Below are 25066 nucleotides of genomic sequence, written 5' to 3' on the forward strand. Positions count from 1 at the left end.
GAGACATTTAGCAACAGAAACATTTATCCCTCATAGGAACAGGCATCTGAGAAAACTTATTAACTCTGATTAATTGCTACAAAAGATTATATTTCTATTAATTTAAACAGATTGTGACTTCTTGATGATTCAGTAAGAAATAATTCCTCAACAAATCTAAGTTTGCACATTATCCATCAGAAATAGAAACTTTTCATTTAATAAAGCCAATCTACTACACATTTAAAAATCTGACATGCACATATTTAGCATGACTCCAGCTACAAAAAGGGACACAAATTTCTATAGTGATTGTACCTTAATTTGCTAAATATCAAGTATTTGAACATCTGTTCAAACTGAGTATCTTAGTTTTAAAATACCTAATATTTCTCAAAGATCTCCAAGCTTACCTAAGAACAGCTGTGATAATATACTTGGATTTTAAAAACTGCTACTTCATAGCTTCAATCATTTTCCATTACACAATTCAGAAGAAACTTGGATGGGAACATAACTTTTGCTACCCATGATGCTGCTTTACAGAGTCTATGACCTTGCTTGCTGATGTTAAAGCACACTTGGATATCCCTTTTTAAATGTAAGGTTTTGCTGCTGAAAAATGGAGTTCAAATCTTCGCTGAAGCATATGTGAAATAAATATGAGCATCACATATCCTTAGAATTAGACTTGAGTCAATTTCACTTTAACATATCCTATATAATACTGAAATCTCCAGCAGAACCTTACGAACTTTCTTCAACCTGATCACACTGTTGGTCATTTAATTCTTTAAAATCTTGAAACACATTTACTGATTAGAACTGAAATGTACATAATTAAAATAAAAAAGATAAATATTATAACATCTGGTTTACTACTCAAGTACCCAAGTTTAACTTGTTACTTGCAACTTTCAGTAAGTACATATGTATAAACACTAGCTGATTATTAAAACCTGAAATTCAAGCAGATGTCTGAAGCTATTTTAACCCTAGCAAGACATGTAACATTCTGAGTATTAAACACTTCATTTTGATTCAATTTCAAAATATTTAATAATAAAGTGATACCTGTACAGATCTGCTTCTGGCTGCTGACATTCTATAACAGCTACCAGTTTGTCCAGGTTGGCAACAGACTGTAGCACTGCTGTTTCTGGGACTGCAACATGCGTCTGTAAAACAGTGACCATTGGGTTACTACAGGATACCAGGCAGCAGGGCAGCTATTTCAACAGGCTGAAGGAAAAATGGCACCACAAATTAACTACATTCTCTTTCACACAAGTAACCCAGACCTTCAGATTGGTCTCTCCATCCAAACTTGCAGTGGTAACATGGCATGAACCGTCCACTCGGTCAGACGATAGGAGCACCAGATCAACAGGGAAAGTCTCATCTTTGGCTACTCTGACAATGTCCCCCACCTAACAATATGAAAATAGATCAGAAAGATAGAAGGAAGTTTAAAGGGCAGAATTTCTTTCAGCATTGTTACAAAACCACAATGATTAGCAATAAAACAAGAGTTCTGGCTGTATAATAAAAACAAAATGCTCAATTTGTCCTTTACCCGAATGTTTTTAGATCTGGTTTTCACAAGGCCACCACTTCGAACAACATAAACTGGAGCACCGTTGACTTCATTGTCTGCTTTATGCCGCAGCCAGTCCTCATAGCCCTGTGGAAAACACATAAAAAGCTACTTTTTAAGCAAGAAAACTAAAAAAACAGACTAAATTTAATCTACTAAGCAAATGTCTTCAAACTACTTCCTGTATTGTCTGAGTAGTTACTAACTTCTCTTGAGTTTCTGCTCCAGCTGTTACTCAAGAAGCTGTAAACCTCTTAATTTTGTCACTTTACACAAACATGTAAAGGTAAATAAAGTAGCAGAAGTGGTGAAGAAACTTAACAGTCCCATGTTCTCTTAAAACAAACAGGCAGTGACATTTTCTGTGGATCGGATGACCAAGCACTCAATAAATCTTTAATCTATATGGATTAATACACCACAAAACCAGGAACAGTCAGTCCTCAGGCTGCTCTGTGGGTTCCTTTTTTTTTAGAAGTAACAGATTAAAATTACTTTCTCAAGTCATACCATATAGCATTTCTTATAGTTACTGCCATAGCCCAGGCATGAAACCTCAAGACTTAACTCTGTGTGACATGCTGTTGACACATCAGCTCTCTCCAGCAAGAGAAAATGACTGAGAAGATTTTTGTTCTTTTTTACTCCTAACTGAAGAGTCTGCAGCAACTGAGCTTTTAAATGACTAAACAGATTTTCTTTTCTTGATACTTCACACCTCTTTAGGCACCTTTATCCCGTGTACACATGTGCAAACATTCAAGACTGTGAATCCAAGTATACTATTCACCTCCTATTTTTCTAAAGTATGAATCCACTGCTTGTTTAATCTAACAGCATTAGATCATAATAGCATATTAATCTCTGATCCCCAAGTCTAGGTACTGTTTGGAAAGCCCCACTAGCAACCACAGGAAATGGATCAATCGTGCAGGAAGTTCAAATGTCCCTTAGAACAAGGCAAGACTCCTGCAACTAATCTGCAATAATAGAGACTTCCTAAAATGCTTTTCTGTAGGTATAAGAACTGTGAAAGAGTTAAAAACATTTCCTTGGAAGTCTGAAGACAGAAGAAGGCAGCTGTGTGAAACAGCAGGCATAATCCCAACTCTTCCTACAAACATTAGATTAATGTCATTGTACAAGAAGTACTAATGCAGATGCAATTTAGAGTTCTGGAGTTTGTAGGAAAAGTTATATGATGGATTTTGCATGTTAAAAATAGTGTTGTACTTCTACCTTCACACATCTCCACTGTTACTTGCACAAATGAGTAATGACAGCACTATCTGTGTTTGAAAAGAAAGATGAAGGAGAGGGGAAAAGAAAAGAGCTTTATATGCCAAATAGTTCAAAATCAATAATTAAGAAGTGTGCAGTAATAGCAGCCATACAGAGAGATATTGGGACATCAGAATCCTGAAGTCCCTAAGTACAACTCTTGAATCCTTTCTAAGCAGCATGAAAAAGCAAAAGTCAGTACCTACAGCTCCTTGTTAAAGGTGACTGACAGAAGAAAACAAGGATTTAACTAACATCCAGTAACCTTGGGGCATTTGTCTCACAGACCTGAACAGCTGAGCAATGTGGGCATTTGGCAAAGAACTGAAATTTACCTTCTTTAGAAAGTACAGATTTCAGCTCTTTCTCCATCTGACACCTCCTGCCTCCAACACAAGGGTGACACCTCACACCAGGGAATTTTCAAGAGCCAACTTTGTGTGGTCAGTTCAAATTCCCCTCAGATTTACCTACTGCGGCATTTTTGAGAGGTCCTTGTCCTCACTTGAAAACATTGGAAAAATACAGTGAGAAAGAGAAATGCAAGAGGAATACAGGGAAGGTTGCCTACTTGCCAGAAAATAAAGATTAAAATCCCTCAATTAAATTACATTCTTAAGTCCTGCTTAAATAACTGCATCAATGTAATTGAGAAAAGATCTGCATTTTATACTACCAGGCTTTTCATTTTCAGTTTAGGTCTATACTTAATCAAAATCTGCAAAGTAGTTGTTTTATAATTTACCTGGTAGTCAAGTAACATCTGTGTTCCTTCAGCTAAATACATTTGAACTTATTAAAATGCACTGTTTCCTAAAGTTCCTTGGGAAATACCTTTATGTTATTGTATTTTTGTTTGGTTTTTTAAAACTTTTGTTTTGTTTTTATTTATTTGCTAACTTTGAACTCCTTGGAGGACTGCACAAAGATCTTCAGAGGCAGGAGGAGGAAAGTGCTCTGGCTAACAAGACAGACAAAATGACACAGCATGAGCTGCATCACTTTGCAGTCTGGTATGTCCTTCTTCTGACCTAGGTGCAATTACACTTCCAAGTAGAAAAAAGTTCTGTCTCCTTGGCTGAGATTAAAACAAGGCTGAGTTCTGAGGTTTGCAAGAGGTGCCACATTCACCAGTCTTCTGGAAGGCAGAGGACTTTTTCCATCCACTGCTAAGCTTCTGAAACCTTCATATGATTAATGCTTCTATTTTTCCTCTTCATCTTTTGAGAGTATACAAAATTATAATTTTTCATCCTGAAGCAACTTTGTATAGAACCAGTGCCCCACAGCTTTCAAAAAGGGGTTATTTCCTTAAGATCTGCTCCTATTACACTTCTGGTTTAGAGAAAATGGGAACTGATTTTGAGGCAATTCTGGGGATTTTTCCCTCTGCACTCCAACAGATTTATCTTTATCCCTTATCTGAGGGCAGCCTGTTGGAAGTAGCACAATTCATTGTCCCTTGAAGATAACAGCCTGTGAATATTGCTTGCTTCCTTTGCACCAGGTAGGAGAAACATGAGAGTCCATTAGAGCAATTTAGGTGGTTCCAATAGTCCTTGCAGAGATATTGAGACAGCCAGAAAATCTCTTGATGCCTGGTAAGTCATGAATGATTCGAAGCTTCCAGGAGGAATGACAGAATCTCTGTTCTTCAAAATTGATGATAAGGGAGTTAAATTTCCCAATATAAGATTGGACATCTAGAAGCAAGGTGGTGTTAAGACTATTTTGGACTTTTTTAGACTTACACAAGTCCAACTTCTTTCTGGAAAAAATGATCTAATATTTATAACTCTGTTTCATAATCCCTTTTAGTCCACACAGTTTCATTATCCATTGCCTACATATGATTATAGCTTTTGAATATGTGATTTTTTTGGGGGTGATGGTAACAACTGCAACTGAATAGGATTAGGGCATTCTACATACACAAATTGCACAGCAACAAGATGAAATATTAGTCCAAATATTACTCCAGCTTTAAGAACCACTCTGTCCCAAACACCTTTCTATCTGCTTGAAAGCTAGAACTATTTTTACTTTTGCCCTATTTCTGGGTGGCTTTGGGTCTTTCTGGCACAGAAGGCAAATTGAAATTCTGGTTACAGCTCTGAAACAGTCTCCTGCTTATTTTTCAGTTGCGAGGCTGCATCTATTCCCGACAGCACTGTCAAATCCCTTGAAGAGGATAGTTCTTGAAAATTACCTCCCTGCAGAAGAGATTATAATTTTTATCCACATCACTTCTTTATTTATGAGCTTGTTTCTTTCTCCTCTTGCTTTAAGAGCATAAAGAAAACAGAAGATCTTTTTTTCTTTCTTTTTCTTTTCTTTTATTTCCACATTCTGATTCCAGAGGCTCTAGGTCTCAGTAGAATGTAATATGGTGCTAGAACAAGATTTTTATTAAACTCAGACAATTTTTCTTATTTTAAGTGCTATGAAACATTCCAAAATGTTTTATGCAACCGAAGAAGACCAGGGGCTTTTACCTGGTACACAATCACAGTTAATACACATTTTCCACCATAAAACTAACCCCTTGGGGCAAAATTTGCCTTTTAACTACTGACAAACACACCCTGCATCACTGTTTCATCTGCCCAAGCTCCTTTCTCAGGGTGCAATGTGGGAGGACTGGTTCTAACAGGCAGTGAGGTGTGCCAAAGGAATAAGTGAGGAGCTTTCAGAAAAGGTCTGATAACAAGTGACATGTAATGTTTAGACAAAAATGCTGCCTGACAGTCATCCACTGTCCATTTTAGGGTACTGCAGTGAGTCACTGAGTGCTTGACAACCAACCAAATGCTGAAGCTCAAGCATCTAACTAGAAGCATTAAACCCAAAATAGTTTCTAAAAATTACACCATTTTAATGTATTTTTAGTATCTAAGCACTATCCTGGCCAGACTCTGTTAAGTAACTTTACTTCAGTAGGACTTCATGCTGCCAGATTTTTCCCCTTTACCTGTTTTATGGCTGTCACAGTTATGACAAAGAATAATGGCAATCCACTGGTAATAGGACTGGTAGGGGTATCTATCATGAGCTAAAAGAAAAGAAAATATGAAAATTAGTTCAAATGTCATTTTTACATCTGTACTTTCAAAAAAAAAAAAAAAAAGGAAAAAAAAAAAAGAAGCAAGACTACTATTTTCCAAACTCTTTATTATAACCTGTGAGTAATTTTACTGCATGTCCTGCAGAGTTTCTCAAGCAAAACTCAGTTTCTGACAACTAAATAATACATCAGTAATGATGCAAACAAATGTTTTAGGGCACAGAGCAGCCTTAGTCTCATTCACATAGGATGTGACAATTTTAAATGTCCTTACCAAAAAGAAGGTATTAATTTCATCCTAGAAAAATTAACTTAAAAGAATATTACAAAGGAAGGAAACCTACATTTCATGAAGCTGTTTCAACACTATATGATCTACTGCTTACCAGCAATGTAGAGTATAACATCATCCACTTTAGAAGTGAAAATAAAGTTAAGATCAGTAATTTGCAATGGTTTAGATATTAGAGAACACTTTAAGACTGTACCTTTCTGGTTGCCCTAAGTTAACATGCGGTTTTTACAATTTGTGCAATTATTGCTGGCATGCCAAAAGTGCAGTGTACACACTAAGGTTCTGTATGTGGGGGGATGTTAGTGGCTCTCTTCTGCTGCAGGAAAAAATCAACATGGTCAAGTGCTGTAAAGGAGATATACAGAAGAACTACTCAAAACCACAGACATTGATTTGATCCACTTTACCTGAGACTTATGGCATTGCTTTGGGAATCATTAAAGAAGAAAAAAAAGTCATACATGAAGTTTACTCTATCACTGGGGAAGAACCTCACAGAGAAAACAAATCATGCCATTTTCCAATGCACACATAAGGTTTTTGGTTGATTTTTTTCACTGAAACAGACACTTTATAGAACACAACAAAAATGAGACCTAGCCTGCAATACTGTCTGTTCTTTAATGGTAGCACTACAATTTCAGCTTGGCAGCATACCGACCAAGAAAAATGCTCCAAAAGCATCTGATTTTTGGCTGGATATGGTTAACCATGGCATTTCTGCTGTCTGTATTCCCTCATCCTTTCTCAAGAGAGCTCATATATGAAAATGAAGCAGGTTTTGTGCTGGTGGACATGTTTCACCAGGACACCGTGGTCCTCTGCCTGCCACGCAGCTGGACACACAGCCATGACACACCTCGTGTCACCAAAATGCAGTCTGTCACCTTGGTTTGGGCATGCACATGTGTGGTGAACAATGTGAACAACTGGACTGTGCTGCAAGTTGAAATCACACAACAAGACCTTGCCCCAGCTCTGCCATCCCCCGTGGAAAAGGTGGTAATGACAAACGCTGCATCTTGGCCACACGAGATTCACAGGACAGGGAAGGTACCATGGTGGTCAGCTTTAAAAGGCAGTTTAACCTCATAAAAATAAAAATATTAGATATTAATGAACTTCCAAAAGGGATTTGAATAAAAACAGAATTCCATTCTAACAAATGAACAAAAATGACTTCAACTTTTCTGCTGCTCTGTTTCCAAGAACGCAGACAGGCAGACATGAAGACATTTGCCATACACGTGAGGGCATCCACTTGATACAAACTGAGAGGACAGGATTACACTCAGAACAGAATTTCTGCCTTAGATCCTTATTTAGATACTACTGAAAGGCAATAGTTTGAAAGAACTATGACACAACATTGAACTGAAGAGATAAATCTGCATTAAAAAGAAGTAAAAGCCATGCTGTCTGTGATTACTTTAACAACACTTATGTTCCATCTTCAGCACATTCCCATCTTCCTCATGCTACAGTATGTTAAACAGCATGAAACATTACAACAGGAATGATACAGTCATTATTCTTAACAGGAAGATGTGACAGACAACACATTTTGTCAGCCTAAGTTAGAACCGTATGACTTTAGTCAAGCACAGGAATTTTCAGCTTAGGAATGTTCTTCTTTTTAAAAGTGAAAGAACAAGATCAAGGGACATAGAAGCCAATGGATTGGCTGGCCCTGATACTGACACCTTACACAACCACAGACAAGTTTTATGAACTCTTCACTATCCCCATTCTTTGTCAAATGGGGTGCCATATTTTTTCATATGCACACTCGAAATGTTGGTTAATCACTGTGGAGGGCTGTACATGTTCAAATAATTCTATTTTTAATGAAAGAAAGTTTGTGTACCCCAAAATCTTGTCTCTGCCTCAAATACTAATTAGTATTTCAAAAGTTACTATCTCTCCTCTGAACCCTTCTCCCACCTATCCATCACCTACTAAGCCTAAAACAGCTCCACAGAATTCAGGTACATTACAGAGCTGGAGAGGCAATGATCATAGGAAATGTACAGATTGTCCTAATCTACTCGTGGGTGTTCATAATTAAAAGAAATACAATCAGCTACTAAAGCCACAGCAGTATTTCTGACATAAACTGTAACAGTAACAGCACTAACTGAGGTCTTCAAAACTGGCAAACTATTGATTTTACTGTAATATCTGTGTGTTCATTTTATCTGAACAAATTGAATTTGAGTATCTTAGAACTATAGCCTTAGAACAATAGTCTGTTGATGACAACCACCTACAGTGGAAATATACATACATTCAAACACCACCAATGCCCACAAAGTCAAGAAGCATATCTGGAATTTCATTACTCCCTTAAGAGCTTTAAAGTTGTATTGGAGGCAGACAAGTGAATCCCTGTGCTGACTGTGCAATGGACTTTGAAGCTACACACTTAAAAATGCATTAGCATTCATGAAGATAAAATGTAAGGATAATACTTAAATTTGGACATAATTATTTTTAAAGTTATGTTCATGTTCTTTTCCTGGAGAAACTGGAAATGTATTCTTTTTATAGACAGAATATATAAGTAGAGAAGCTAAATTCATAAAACAAAAATCAGTGGCAAAATTTACAACATAAATTGCAATTTCTTGAGTATTATTCAACTTACCTGAACCAAAAATATAATGAGAAAATAAAAGTTGGCTACTCTTCTGAACTGCTCAAATAAGTTTTTTGGAACAAAATTCCACACTGTATACTGAAGGGGAAAAAAAGGAGAGAGATGAATAATTACAACACAATGCACAATTTTTCAGTGCAATTCAGTTCTGCTCCCATTGAACTCTCCGAACCCAAATGTTCTCATTCCCCAGGTCCCCTCCCCCAGACCTTGCTGCTGTATCCAATTTTTGTTCTTTTTTTTATTCCTTCTGTTTTAAGTACAGCTAGCAGGGAAGCAGTGGTAGCAACTGCATTTCCTCTACAGGCCAAGTTTAAAATGTTTTCCTCCAGCTGGGACAGGGGCATCTGGAGTCATTCGGCTGCTTGTGTCCTGGGTAGGAGGAAAGAAATTAATTCCTGCAGCTGCAACATTCCCTCCAACACTACAGCAAGGAGGCACATCCCCAACATCAGCTCTATTGATTTCAATCCAAGGGCACACCGGGAGGGATTCCGCAACTGCAGTCCACTGCTGATTTATTTTATGCAGAGTACTGGCTTTCAATTTGACTATTTTAAAAATCCTCATAACCAGCTTCATCCTGCCTTTTAAGTAGTTTTGGTAACACTGGATGAAAAACTACTTTTCTTCAGAAAGCCTGACCAACTTGCTTAATTGCTCTGTACTTGAGTTTTGAGGAAAGAAGGGTGAGAATGAGACAAACTACACAAGAAGCAACCCAGCTTTTCTCTCAAAACAGCTCAGAGTTTGTTTCACTTTGAATATTGTATGTGCACCACTAGACATAATACAGGCATGCACATCTGCCACCCAACTTCTTAAGCAACACATCAAGTGGTTTTGCCATGACAAATTGACTCCTTACCTTGGATGATATGATTCTGTTGTCTGCAAACTTCTGAGGAACATAATGGCCATGCTGGGGAAAACGGTTTGCTATATAAATAGTTCTTGTGTCGCTTTGATGCGGTGGGTCAAAACCCTAGAACATAAAATAAGAAAAAGAGGCAATCAAGAAAGTTGATTTTATTAACTGCTGTTTTGTAAAATTCTACAGAAAAGGACATTCTGTGGAAAAGATACCAAGCAGCCGTTTTCAAAGAGTAAAGAAAATTACTGTATAAAATTGAAGTCTGCTGTGTCCAGACAATTTTCAAAAACTGTGGGGAAAAAACCCCCAAAATCTTACTTTTGAGGTTGTGTACTCATTCTGAAAAAATGAAAGGAAAAAACCCTGTCTCAAGACTAGAAAACACTTGCTACCATGCAAACTTGAAGCCCTGCAAAACTTAAAAAGGAAGAAACAGAAATAATTTACAAAACTTCACAGCCGTGCTCATGATAACCCTAATAAAACAGTTTATTGAGAAAAATAAAAGGTCAAAACATACAAGCTATACTACTATGCTGTGGTAACTGGATTTTGACAAGATTCTCACCAGAGAAAAGCCAAAAGCATATGCATATGACCAGACAGCAGTATTTTTCCAAACAAGTTCCATCTCCAAGAACTAACATTTTGTCTCATTTCAAATGTGATTTCCTGCCAGTACCACCAATTCATACCTGAATGGTGCAACAGTGAAAACAAACCCATGGAGAAAAAAAAAAGAAAAAGCATACTCAGCAATACTTATCAATAATTTCCTGCCAAAACAGATGATCTGAGTAAGGTCCCTGGGAATCAAAGCCCTGTTGCAGGTCTAATGGTCAGTGTTTTCATCATCTGCTTCTTCAAGAGAAGTGGAACACAAGTGTTAAACCTGCAGATGATATCACCCTGGGACTGCAAGAACACCAAGTAAGAGAAAATTCTTGACCAACCAGATGCACAGAACACAAAGATCCAGCACAAAGAAACTGCATCCAGAAAAAGAGAATAAAAGCCCGTAAAGGAATTTTAAAGAAAAATGTCAAAGGCTATAATAGATCACAGGCTAGACATGAGTCATCCACGTCACCCCACTGAGAAAAAGGCCTTCAGTGCAGAGGAGGCTGCAGGAGGAGTGGGAGCCACAGCTGAAGCACTGTGAACCAACCGGACAGCACCCAGAGGAGTGCAACATGAGCCCAAGAGATCCTGAAAACATGACATATAACGCAAGGCTCAACAATCTAAAGAGCAAACAAATTAGAGTCATTTAGCCTGGAGGAGAGGAAACTCAGGATATCCCAGTAAATCTCCTGATACACAGAAGACTGTTCCATTGAGAAAATGGGGGCTTTGAAGGCCAAAGAAGAACAGAAATAAACAGGCTTAAATTGCAGGTGAGAAAATTTCAGTCTGGGTATTGGAAAGCAAACAAATCCCTTTGTTGTGGAAAGGAATAATTAAATAGCAAAATAAGTCATGAGGAAAGGTTGCAATGTCTGTAACACAAGGGCTTATATCTAGGTCATTCAAGTCTATGTTTAATTGAGCCTTTCCTGGGGCTACATGACTCACCAGAACCCTTCCTAGCAATAATGTTCTGACCCGGAGAAGCAGGTGATGGCAGAAGACAACCACACAGTAATAATTCAGATAACAGGCCAAGAAAACTACTAAAGAAAAAAGCAAAAAGCTTTTAGGCATGAAATAAACTAGTGAAATTAAATTTGGAACTGCTGTTTGATTGGGAGTCAGTGACTGTCTGCAAAGTGGTGAAATCCAGCATCAGCATCACACATATTCCTAATCTTAGAACCAACTTGCAGAGTGTAATCTCCTTATTCTTTGATGCCAAGTGCAAGGACAACTGGTGGTGTCCTTTGCTAGAGAGGGCATTATCAATTCCACCCCTGCAGGTGAGGAAACTGCATTTGCAGTTGTTTTGCTCAACTTGTGAATGAGGCTTGGAGCTTTATCCATGTGAAAAAAGTGACACTTCACAGAACTCCAGAGAAGATACCTCTGTACCAGTTAACTACAGAAGATGAACAGTGAGCACAATGACTGACATAAAAAATGATTGGTGCAACCAAAACTTAATTTATTTTTAATCCATGAATATCTCTAATGCAGGTCATTAGGTATGTTCACATTCAGGATGGTGTCATTTTAAAGTAAAGGAATAATTAAAAAATCCTCTCAAACATACAAATGTTTGTGTTTGGCATCATTACTACAGAAACATCCTGCTTGAGAAAGAAAGAGGTCCAGAATAATGAAGGGAGAAAGAAAGGAAGGGGGATTTTTCAAAGAGATTTGAAGGAGAATAAACTTTAGATGACAAGCAGTGGAAGGCTGGTCTAGTCACATGCTCCAGGGCGAAAACTTGTTTCAAGATAACAGTGGAGCAGGGAGACAAAAAGTAGATAGGGGAAAGGGTGGAAAAAAAATACACAGGATACCAAAAGCAAAATGCAAGGAACTATTCGCAGCTTTAAGAAAATAAATACAAGAATGAAAGGAAGATGAAAAAAAATGTACCTGTTAACTGCTGACACAAAATTTAAAGAGAAGAGTGTTTGTAGCAGAAGCATTTTGGATATCTGACATTAGTGACACAGTATTTCTAAATCAATCCAGAAGATGCCACAAATAAAAGTGTTTTTTAAGCAAGAAAAAAGGTGCCTAATTAGTAAGACTTCATGCACAGCTCTCTTCTACATCTCAGAAAATGTCTGGCACTCACAAAATGCCAGACATCCTCACTTTGGAAAGTCAGACTCTACAGCATGAAAAAATTCCACTCTAAATCAAAAAGATGTAAAGCAAAGAAAAAAACCACAAAGAGCAGAGAAAACAAGTTGCAGTCTTCTTTCTGACAGTGATAAATGCTAACCTGCATGCCACTTGCTGAATGCTATTAAAAGATAAATCAAAGATTACTGACTGACTAGGATATCACTGAATTTTTTATATGCCCTTTTTAGGCCACTATCTGAGCACCTGAAGGTTGATGAGTATGATGACATTTTATGATGAAGAGAAAAGACCTCTGTACAACTCCAATCTCACTGCACAAGCACTTCTATCAGAATGAATACCTCTGCTGAAGCAGGCTCAGATGATTCAAAGCAAGAACTTTCCAAATAAATCAGAATCTCAGGCCACAGAAATTTACAGGTGCAGTTGTGGAGCTAAAACAGCTTAAATTTGCAGTCCATAGAGATTTAATTCTGTTTTGTTGACATTTGCCACGGAGAAGGCACAGAAGCTGTGCAGTCAGCAGATCACAGTGCACACACAAGGCAGGCCGGGGACAAAAACCCCTCAGTTGTCAGAGCTGTGGTTGGAAAGGACACATCCCTGACAAGCTCAGTGACTTGGCTGTAGTCACAGCAGGAAGTGGGAGTGTCAGAGCTGGGAAGAAAACCCAGATTTCCTAAGTTTTATGACTATGACTACTAAAAATCACGTGAAATTAGCCAACAACCCTGCCGTCTCACAATTAGATGAGACCACAACTAAGCAGATCTTCCAGAGAAATTTTAATTACACATCTCTCCAAGGAAAATTCTGCACAGGCATTGAAGTTCATTGTTCAAGAGCTGAAATGTCTTTAACTCTTCTCTAACTATGGGGCTGGTCACAGAGCCTGCTCCCGACACTAAACTGATTTGTAGACCAAATTTGTGCCCAGCAAGGGATTTTCCACAGTGACTCTGTGCAGCCAGCAAAGCAGTGCAGAAAGCACACTGTTTCCTAATTTCACTTAATAGACAGTTCTCTCTTTCTAACGTCATTCTCCAACTCAGCTGCAAAAGTAGGGTAACATGCCCTTGTCAAAGGATTTCTGCAGCTAAACAGCATGAGCAGAGAAACCCTAAATTAGAGTCTTGCAAAATGATTAAGCTGTCACCAATCTCTTTCCAAAAAAAGTTAGCTTTCCTGCAGTTATCTAGTGAAATGATTTCTACCCAAGTGCACAGATCACCGACTTCATAACAAATAATGCTGACTATATGGCAAGACCTGGTATTTAAGGCTTCTTGACCAGGTATATTACAGGCATATATATTACATGAATCCCCTTTAAATAAAATTTGACCATATGATGAAGTGACCTGATTTTTCTCCCCTTCATGCTGCAAATTAAATCTAGATTTATTGGCTAAAGTTCAGTTCTTCAGATGATCTACCAACACAAACCAGGCGTTATCCACCCTTGGAATACAGCTCTCATTTAATCTTTGCTACACACTTCCCCAGCAGAAGTTTTGCACCCAGATGAACTTAATACTTTGGTTTTGAAAACAGCCTAAAGCGTGCCTCTTATATACAGTACAGAGATACTCGAGTTAAGCTGATTTATAAAGCACAAATGGAAATAACCTTTAAAATAGGAAAAGAAAGAAGTGATTCATAGTTTTAATTTCTTATAAATTTGAATGACTGTAAACAAAGTCTGAGTAATTTTCATTGAACTTCTTCAGAATGATTTCATTACTGTTCTAAAATTTAGACAAAGATATTCTCTGTGCAGTAAATTAGGCCCCTTTAAAACAGCACAGAAAACATATCCCAGGGAACTGAGGAGAAATATTTGACTGCAATTTTATGCAATTTATTTCATGAAAGCCATGAGATTCAACAGCCACCCCCAAACAAATCTTCCCTACATTTTGTCTGCATCTCAACCACTGTACTTGGAGAAATGCCCATTGGCTACCAGGTAAGGAAAACTGATCCATCCATTTTGATTTGCGGTTTTGGTTTTGTCTTTTTAAATATGTCATGCCAGTTGTCTGGTCATAAAATAAAAAGCTTCCCCGTGAAAGAAGAGTTTTACACTGCTGCTGAGGAAGCCTTAATACCACACATAACAAACCAGGCAACCACACAGGAAGCAAATGAGGATCAGCTCTACAAAAAAGACCCTCCCAACACCTGCAAGTGCAAAGGAGGAAAAGAAAAAAGGCTTTTGTATTCAACCTGTTGCTGTAACATCTATGCAAGACTTAACACTTCAATACCACTATTAAGGTACGGCAGTGTGCACCAAAGCCCTCCCCACACACTCCACAGCACTGTTAGGTGAGACAGCAGAAACCCACAGATCTTTCAGCAAGGATTACTGACATGAGACTGGCAAGCAACACGGCCATTTCATTATCAGGCTTTGCAATACGTGCACTGATATTCACAAATCATCTGCCAGGTGGTTTTTGTTTATGACTTCCATAAACTTAGTATACTTTAATATCATCTCCCAGGGTTTCTCATTCATTACTCACAGCTTTTACAGAGGGCAAAGAAAAACCAAATTTGTATCTACCAAAAGAACTTCTGCTATGTGACCACTGAAAAGTGAAAGGGGTTTGAAAGAAGGAAGTCCCATTCAGAGCCTCTTCCTCCGTTAAAAACCCACACTGAACACAACAGACAAAAGCAGCAGCTCCCCTAAAACCTTTCTGAATATCACATACTACTTAATAAAGCTAATAAACAGAAGAAAGGCTTTCTGAGACCAAGTTTTCTCCTAGGGAAGTGACTTGACTGATCATGGCTGCAGAAGCAGAACACCACATTTCCTGGCAGACAGCCCAAAAGTCTGCTATTACACTGCTGTCAAGATATATTTTGATTAAAGGTGTTTTGAGGAAACGGATTTTCTTGCTTTGGATTTTCTTCTGAATATACATAGAATACTTTTCCCTCTGTCAGATAAGATGATCTATTCACACTCCATGCCCATTTTCAGAAGTCTGTGTAAATTTGTACTCCATACAGTCAGCCAATAATTCTTTCAGTCATGTAACTGGGCAGCAGTCAAACTGAATTTGCCTTATCAAAGGTTAGCATGAAGGAAGAAACAGCCTCTCACAGCAATTTTAAACACTGCTCTAACAACTAAAATAGTGAATCAGCTGAAGCACCCTGATATGTACACAGTGCCATGCAATTTGTACCTCCCCTTTTAAATACCACTGCAGTAAAGAAATAAAACTACTTAAAGTCATGCACTATTTGTGCAACTTCCTCTTCCCTCTTACTGTATCTACAGCTGTTCAAAATATCTGATAATAAATCGTGTTGTAACCTCCTAAAAGACCTATAACCAGATTACATTCTTTTGTGAAAACACACCCTCTAGGTAACAAGGCCTGTGAAATCATGAGGCAATAACCCTTCCTTTCACAAAGTTAAAACATGCCTAATACTGCAGTAAGAAAAGTTGTACTGGTGCTAGCCACAAAGTCCTGCTCACACAGAGCTCAAGTTGTTCTTACTTTACGTACTATTTTGCCAAGACGCCGACCAAAAATAATTTGGAAAAATTCCTACTTAAAAATTTTAAAAAATCATCAATTTTCTCTTTATTTATCTGCAAACACAACAAGCAAGGTAAGCTGGCCTCATTCACTGCTAACATACTGCCCAGTGCCAGTTTCTCTGCTCAGGTCACCGATGCCAAACAGACTGGTCTTGTAACATCAAAAAAATCAGCAAGGAAAAATGAGCTGAACAGGCAAGTTAATATTTCTCACACAGCACTCTCAAAGGCTGCTATGGCATGTCCAGTTCCTGTTAGCAGCAAAGGATTTGAACGGAGATTCAGGTAAATTGTTTAATTCAGCAACACTCCAACTTGCATCAATGAAGGAAATGCTTTTCTTATCCTCTCCTAAAATCCAAATCACAGTATTTATAAAACATAATCCATTTTGGACTTCATATGATAATACAAACCTAAGACCTTGTAATAGCTGCTCTTTCATGACTGTCTTCAATAGAATGCCAAGATTCACTTGATTAATCCACTAACCAAAGAGGGCCTACACAAAAGCCAGGGAGGGACTGTTTATAAGTTCTTGTAGTGATATTACAAAGGGGAATGGCTTTAAACTGAGAGAAGGCAGATTTGGATTAGATCCAAGGAAGAAATTCTTCCTTGTGAGGGTGCAGAGGCCCTGGCTGCTCCATTCCTGGAAGTGTTCAAGGCCAGGTTGGATGGGGCTTATCCTCTGGCCTCAATGTGTTTAACCAGCCAAATGCCTCTGATACATTCCTTGTCCATTGCTTTATTTTAGGGTGCTCCCTGTCAGACATACAGATCATCAATAACTTTTGCTCAGATGCTTTTTGGAAGAAAAGAGACTGCACAATAAATTGTCTTCAGCTCCAATGAAGGAAGAAACTTCGTTACCATTCAGGTTCTAAGAAGAAGCCTCAATCCCAAAGGCAGGGCTAGTGGCTCCCAGGTTACATTTCAAGGCCTGTCAATGTGCTCTCTTTTTTTTTTTTCTTTGAAAAAAAGTGCTTTAGATAAAGTCCAAGAAGCTGAAGAGACACTGAGGCTTGACAGTGTCTGTAGTCCAAAATGTCAAATGTGGTTGGTCTTTTGCCACATGCTCCCAAATGTTCAGCCCACTGCTCTACCATGGAAATGAAGATGCCTTTGCAGCTCCAACTACACAGTTCTAATTTCAGAACTAAAAGTTTTCCTCTGTGGGCTCCGGCAATTAGTTTTCTTTATCTGCAATATCATCTTCCTGTCAGGCATGTACAAAATGAGAGTAGGCAAGATTTTTAAAGCTGAAGGGTGACTTCAGACACCCATCAGGAGACAACAACAGGGCACCACACTTCATAAAATAAGAAATGAGAGCTCAAAAATCACAAGCCACTTTTTCAGAAGACTTGTCAAACTATATAAACTACATTGAACATGGAAAGTGCTACAATCCTGCAATACTCAACCACAGAAATAGCAGCTACTAAACAGGCCACACTAAGAAATACACAACCAATGCAAGAAATGAAATATTCAACACACAAATCCTTCCACATACCTCTAATGACCATAGGATGGATCTCAGAAAAAGAATCACCCAAGTGCATAATTTCTGTACATTCCCTGCATTTGTTAACTAGGTTTATAGCAGATTTTCAATATGAAATAAAGCATTCAAATCTGTGACAGGCTATGAACTTTCCCTTAAGGCTAGAAAGCAGCTCAAATTTTGTAGATAGCAATTTCACCATAAAAAAATTACATTTCTCAAGTCCATGACAGGAAAAATACAGAGCAATCATACATTCCTTCACGTACTGGCATACTAAATACACTATTATCTTAAAATGAAATGCTGTTTATCTTCTGCTTTGAAGAATCATTTATAAAAGTATTTTATACAACCATGAAGGGCTCCTGTTCTGGACTACTCATACAGCCATTATTGAAAACCCTTGTTTTCAATATTTGGATTTGTTCTAGTAGGCAATAGCTATTTATGCCAATCAGTTCTGCACTGAGAGTCTAATTCATATTTTCTTTCAGCATGGAACAAAAAACAACAAACCCTTTCCAAAAGTATCTTCCCCTAAAATCATCATTAAATAATAAATCTTAAGGCTTTTTCAAAACGTGTGCCAAAATTATACTGACAATTGCTGACAATGGCTGCTCAACAAATTTCACAGGAAGAGAATTTAGTTCATAGCTGGAACTGTCTGGCTCTTCTTTTAACATGCTTTGAAAAAGCCTGCTCTGTAAAACATTACAGTTTTGAGTCTACTGCATCCACTCAATAGCATTTTTAGTTCTTATTCCATTTTGAACGTGATTTATGATTTAAGTGTCAGTTTAATGCCCTGCTTTCAGATATGTGTACAGGCTAGTTTATCCTTAAAGCTTGCTAAATCTTAAGCTTCCTTTCCATTTTGTTGCAATTCTCTTTCCAAAGAGAAATGTAAATATCCATAAAAATGTGCACAGCCACACAAAGTAGCACAAAAACAGGCAAAGGAGTAACAAAATGCAACAACAGATGACAACATGTATTTTGGGGGATAAACCATTTAAAACCTCTTCCTCTAGTAAAACATTGCAGGATAAAAACAAACAGTTTGCCTTTTGTCTGCATTATTATCTCTCCTTCCCATTTACAGGAAAGTTCTCCTTTCCCAGACTTATTTTTACTCAAAGTAAACAAGGAAAAAAATCCTCTTAAGTCACTGCATGTGGGAGGCCAAGGAATTGCAGGCGTTTGTTTTTTAAATCACAGTGTAGTTCTCAGTCTCACTTTCTACCTTTCCTACCATGGTCTGTACTAATGCTAAGTGGTTTTCTCAACAGCAGGTGAAAAGAGGTTGAACAAAGTCTAGCTGCAAATATGTCATCTGTGTTTTGCTAGAAGATATGACCTTGCATTTACAGAGACACTTTGTCACATCTATTTTGCTGTAGTTCTTACCTGCTTGCTTAACAAACAGATTTTGTGCTAGAAATTGAAAGATTTTTTTGAGAGGTAAACTTTTTCCTGGTGACATAATTACAAAAACAGTCATAACTACTGAGCACATCATAATATAGTCAAGAAAAAGCAAGAACAGACCGCCAGTGAAAGTCATGATGCTTTTAATGAAATTTAAACACAATGTCATATTTTTCTTTTATAACTTCTGTCTCTCCATCCCAGAGGAAAGCAAATGTCAGCTTTAATGAAGTCAGCCAACCCATTTAAAACTAGAAAAACAAATACCAATGATATTCAAAACACATGTTGAATGTTACTAAATCCAGAACAGATCAACTTGCCTTAGATTACAAATTTTACCTTCCACTGAGAGTGCAAAAACAATCTCTGAGCAGTAAACAGAGCCTTTCACCCATCCCACCAGATACTCCCTACTGACCAAACACAAATAGTTTTTGCTCATTGTTAACAAAATTCTATTTTTCTCTCTCTTCCCTCTTAGTCACATAAAAATCATAAACAGACAGAAGCTATTAAGGGAGCAGGACCCCATTAGTGCAGGAATATCATACAGTCAATTAAACAGTCCTATTGTTGAGTGATGAGTGGAAATTTGGCACAACAAAAATTTGCTGTTTAAAAAGCTCATGGATAGGAGAAAAAAGAAAAGAGGACGGGACAAGGTACAGGTCAAATACCCAAGTCTCACAGCAAGGCAGCACATCAGACAACACCAATCTTACCATTTTTAAAACACTTTTAGAAAGAATCAGTGTCAGGACTGGTTTGGTTATGTTTTGGTATGCAATTCTTAGATTTAGAGTTTAATTTTCATGAGGTAAGGCTCACGAATTACACACAGGACACAAGGGATGTCTCCATTTGGAGCAGACAGCTGGCTGAAGGCAGGGCCAGGTTCTGCACGCTTTGGAACACATTGTGCTGCAAATCTATCAGCCCTCAGCAGCCACAGAATATAAAGGGAAAATAAGGTTAAAAGACCCTAACACATGGGAGCACTAGTCCAGAGATCAAAGAACAGCTCTGGCAAAAAAAAGAGGGCCACATTTGCTCCTCTGCTAAGTTAGGGGAGGGGAGTCCTTGACCTCAGGCTCTCAAACTACTCCAGCAAAGCAATGCAACCTTTGGGCTGTTCCAACACACACCTTGCTGAGCCCTCAGTGATAATTCAGAAGGTATCAGCCATGCAGTCTGAACCCCAGGAACTCTTCTGAACAAATATGTATTTATTTTCTAGCATAAAATAACAAGTAGTTAGTTAATTTTAGCCAGAAAGGGGAAGAGGCTTCATTGACAAATAAGAGGGGGGGAAATTGTACTCCAGAATAGCAAGGTGATTGCTAGATTCTCAATCATTGGATTAGTTTAAAGTACTTTGGGCATCCAGAAAACAGAAGGAATTTTGGAGGGGGGGAGGGAAGTAACTGTATTCAGTAAAATGATAAAGACAAAATAATACACACTTGTCAGTGCAAACAATGAAATAAATGCTGTCCACCTTGTTCAGAATGCCAGTAACTGCAAGGTATTACAGAATACCATCTGTCCTCTCAGAACATCTTAACAGTAACCAGCATCTGAAAGGAAAAAAACCCTATCCCTGACATCCAATCCTCTAGTGCTAATCTATTTGAGGACATTCCCTTATTAGTAAAAATTTTTCATTAGAACACATCCAGAAGATGAACACTCCTACAGATACTGTGCTGGCTGTGGAGGGTGTGAGGTGTGACAGGCTCTACCTACACAGAACACTCAAAACCATTCCCTGTGATCACCCCTCAATGCAGCCTATGGAGAACTTCTGGACTTGATAATCAATTCCCGACATCCCTCCCAGTCTGAATCTTCTTGTAACCAGGAAATAAATAAAATAGCCTGGTAACTAGGCTTTACAGTTAATCTATAGATTTTATCTTTGATTTACAGTAAAATAAGAAAACTGCATTTGCCCAAACCCAGCTCTCCACAGCATTAAAGCTGTTGTGCACTACAGCATTCAGGTCCTTAAACTGCAAAGATAATTGGCCATATCCAGCACAACACTTGTCTTGAGTTGTCATTGATATAAGAGGGGCCAGGCAGGCAACTCTTAGGTTTTGTCCATGTGGAATCCTTTGTACTTTACTGAGCTGTTAGACAACAGCTCAAAAGGCTCAAACTCCTCACAACAGCAATAGAAGAGAAATCCTGAGTCCCTTCTCCAATTGACAGGACTAATAGTTTAAAATTATGCAGCTAAAATCATACATACGAGGGAATTCTGCCACAATTTTCAGAGACCTCCTTGCCAGAGAACTGAAGGTGTCAGTACATTCTGTTAATAGCATTGCAACAGCTCCTGCACTGCATGTGCACCATCAGAGAGCAGCACAGCCCAAATGCTGCCACAAACCCACCACAGGGGAAGTGGAACAGAAAGTCCCTGGGTGTAACAAATGTCACTGCACTCTCCTTTTGTGTTGGTACCGCACAAACCCGACCATGGGAGCCACAACAGCACTTGGTACACAGATTTGCCATGAGGTCTAACCCATCATATCTGGAAATGCAAATAAAACATACAATGCTATTCCTGAATATTAATGATGCTTCCTATCAACTGCTGTTTATCCGGTTGCTTTTTTCAAGCGGAGTTGGCTGTGCCTGTGGCGTTATGCAACCCTCCAAATCCACATGCCTACTGCTCTCTGAGATCTCAAGGTAACAGAGCTGGAACCCAGACATCTCTCCTGCCCAAAGCTTGTCTTTATCATGGCATTTTACTCAAAGCCATGAACTGTAACTCCATTTGGCTCTATATTTTTTCATTACTGAAACCTAAGTACTTCCAAGTATTAACTACATTCTATAACATCACATTAACTAGGATGTTATTGATTTACTATGCAGCTTATTTAGCATGAGGCAGCATTAGATGGAGAAAAACTGATAAACTGTCTCTGCTAGGGTGGTATGAATTGTAGCAGAGCAAGAAAACCAGACTTAAGGCCAAGATAACAAACAACATGAGGATTTGTGCTACATAGGCACTGAAGGCTGTACTACTGTCACCCATTTCTTAGATAAAACAAATCACTAAAAAACATCTAACACCTCGGTTAGAAAACTGTTACAGACTTGTAACACAATAATAAGGATGAATGAAGCCTTACATTCTCAGCATGTCTCTTCAGATGACTGTTCATGCCTTTCTATCCCTTTCTCTAGCTCTACAGGCATGCACTGGACTTCACAGAGAAAGCACAGCAAAGTCACTACTTTCAAAAAATAGCTAAAATAATCTGAATTCCATACCAGGTCCTCTCATTACTTTAAGTTCACCTGCTTCATTCTCCCCCCATCTTAACAATTCAAGTTCTCAAAACCATACCCACTCCTGAGAACTCAGTACATGAAATACTGTTCTCTTAAGCAAACAAGAAATTGCAAAACAATTCATTGGTTTCATACAGAGAGTACTTAAAAACTACCTCAAAGCACCTTCAGCTAAGTACCAGTCCCTCCCCCTTTCCCCAATCCCTTACTACTTTTCCAGCATTTCTGCACACCAACGTTTTTCTTTTGTATTACTACAACATCATCCCACTTCCATCACTCCCACACATCTGCCTGACTCCAATCCTCCTGTAAGGATGAGGACCCGTTTATAAAACCCGTTGCCACATCAGGCACAGGTACAAACGCACGCTCCAAAGGCGTCCAAACCCACACATTCCTCTCTTCTCCTCTCAGACACAGATTTTGGCACCTTTTGATTCGATTATTTCTGTCATCCCATTCTTCCCACTCATTCTAGTTATTTTGTCAGCATCCTTCCCCATGTTTTTAGCCCTCTGACATTCTTTCAGAACCTAAACATCACAGCCATGTGCAGAAGCAAACATATGGTGGGATCTATGCTAAACCAGCAATTACACACAGGGATGAGTTGTCTGAGTGTCTTTAGGAAGAAACATGCAGTGTGATACCTATCTTAGGCCATTTTGCATTTTTATGAGCAGTGAAACAACCAAGCCATTAACATCTGTGACGTCTATAGGAAAAAACCCACAAAACACGTACCATTGCAAAATTTTTTTCTCATCAGTATTATATTTAGATGTCTGCCAAGAATCTCGAATTTTTATTGTCCTGCTTTTCTACTACACTGATTTGTTTCTTCCCTGTCAAAACTAGTGCAAGTTTTAAACAGTTATTTTCCACCATTTTCCTTTAAGAAGCACTAAAACCTCCTAGTGCCAAGTTTATTGCTCATCCTGTTACACTAATGTTTTACTTTCTATTAAGGGCAAACAGATTTCTGGGAAGCTGGTCAGTGTACTACTTGCAGGGAAAAAAGCAACCATGTCTGATACATGAATTGCTAGCACTGATACAGTCCTACTCTAAACTCTATGGAAGACAGCATAAAGCTGCTTTAAAAACCACACACACAAACCTCAAGCCACCTTCAAGTGGAAAAAAAGACAGCTATGTTATAACAGTTTTGTTTTTTTTTTCATAAAAAAGGTGTTCAGGACTGTAACAGAACAGAAGAGTGCGGTCAGAGCTCAAACAGAGCAATTAATTTCCAGGTCAGTAACTCTTGGTGTCAGACCAAACTACTGAGCACTGTCAAGCTGGCAATGAGACCATGACCACAAGCTCTCTGCCTTGGACACAGACCTGGGAAAATCTATGGGCCATGGGAAACCAGGTCAGGGAAAAACAGGTGGAAAAAAGAAAACAGAAATTTTTTTATCCTTTTTTGGGTAAAAAGTGATGCAACAAAATAAACAAATCATTAGTGAGACAGAAGCTTTAACGAATCAAAATCTGAAAACCTAACTAATGTAAGCTCTTGCACTAACCTGGACAACATCTGTGATGCAAAGTAACTCCAAAGAATGGAAGAAGTTATTTTACAAATACATCCTTTAGAGAGAATTTCTCCCTTAGAGAAAACGCAAGTAGGAAAATGCTGGTCGGGGCAGGAAGCCGGCCAATACTTCAAATCAAAACAGTAAATCTCGATGTACTTCCCTGCTACAGTATCACAGACGTGACAGCCACGGCCGCCTGGATTCCCTTGCTCGTTCTAAGCCAGCAAAGCGAGCAGCGCCGTGTGCGGGGACAGGCACCCTCACTGCTGCCTTTTCCAAGGGGTTTCCCCCGCCAAAAGCATTTCACGGATGTTTTCCTTCAATTTCATTCACTTTCAAATCCTCAGCACGCAGCGGCTGCAAAGCGCTCAGGTACGGGGAAATATTTGAGAGAGGCACGTCGGGTGAAAAAGCCTTAAAACATTTCGCAACGGGAAGGAGGAAGAAGCTGCGAATCTCTGAAGTGCCGGTCCAGGGAAAAGGCACCACCATTTCTCCGGGAAGTTTGGGGAGCCCTTCCCAACGGGGCCGCATGAAAGGGAAGGGGCTGTCCTCTGTGCCAAGAGGGTTTCGAGGAAAAAATAAACCCACAAAAAAAAAAACAACCAAAGGCCAAAAGATCGGAACACCCCAAACCCTCGCATACGGGTTAAAAATAAAATTTAAAAACCCTTCAACAACGATCCAAGCGCAGCTCGCGGGTTTCCCCAGCCCTGCGGGGGACAGGACTCTTCTCTCTCCCGCACCCCGGCCCTGTCCCCCGCTCCCTCCGCGGACCCGCGGCCCGGGCGGCGCCGTCGGGACGGGGCCGAGCCGAGAGCGCGCCCGGCCCGTGGCGCGGAGGGTGCGGGGAGGCACCTACCAGCTGCTGCCGGACCCAGCGCAGCATCCCCGGCGGCGCGGGTCGCGGCCCCCGCGGCGGGGCTCCCTCGGCAGTGCCGCGCCCTCCCTCCGCTGTCACCGCCGCCTCAGGCGAGCCGTCCGCCGCGGCTGCTCCCCATGGCGCGGGGCCCACGCCGAGTCAGGAGCGGCACAGCCCCGCCGGCGCCCCGAGCCGCGGCTGCCGCCGCCATCACAGCACGGCCGCTGACACTCGGCGGCTGCGGCCGCCCCGGGAAGTGACGTGGCGGGGCGGGGAGTGGGGCCGGTGTGAGCGATGGAGCCGTGAGGGGGG

At 39.4% G+C, this 25066-nt stretch overlaps 1 protein-coding gene across 10 annotated transcripts in view; it reads right to left on the reverse strand.

Moving 5' to 3' along the window:
- Positions 1–24848, reverse strand: part of ATP11B (ATPase phospholipid transporting 11B (putative)) — a 66044-nt gene extending 41196 nt beyond the window's left edge. For all 10 annotated transcript variants that reach the window (XR_008483337.1, XM_054283107.1, XM_054283104.1 and 7 more), the window contains exons 1-7: positions 24755–24848; positions 9744–9860; positions 8864–8953; positions 5829–5909; positions 1556–1663; positions 1281–1409; positions 1054–1157 (exon numbers count right to left, since the gene is read on the reverse strand). Coding sequence is in view for 9 of the 10 variants with exons in the window: in XM_054283107.1 (XP_054139082.1) it covers positions 1054–1157; positions 1281–1409; positions 1556–1663; positions 5829–5909; positions 8864–8953; positions 9744–9860; positions 24755–24781 (656 nt within the window). In the remaining variant the exon portion in view is untranslated. The remainder of the gene's footprint in view (positions 1–1053; positions 1158–1280; positions 1410–1555; positions 1664–5828; positions 5910–8863; positions 8954–9743; positions 9861–24754) is intronic.
- Between the last annotated feature and the right edge of the window lie 218 nt (positions 24849–25066).

Source organism: Melozone crissalis, unplaced genomic scaffold (assembly GCF_028551555.1).
Source record: "Melozone crissalis strain CALT ecotype California unplaced genomic scaffold, PUWL_Pcris_2 ptg000034l_1, whole genome shotgun sequence".
Taxonomy (NCBI): domain Eukaryota; kingdom Metazoa; phylum Chordata; class Aves; order Passeriformes; family Passerellidae; genus Melozone; species Melozone crissalis.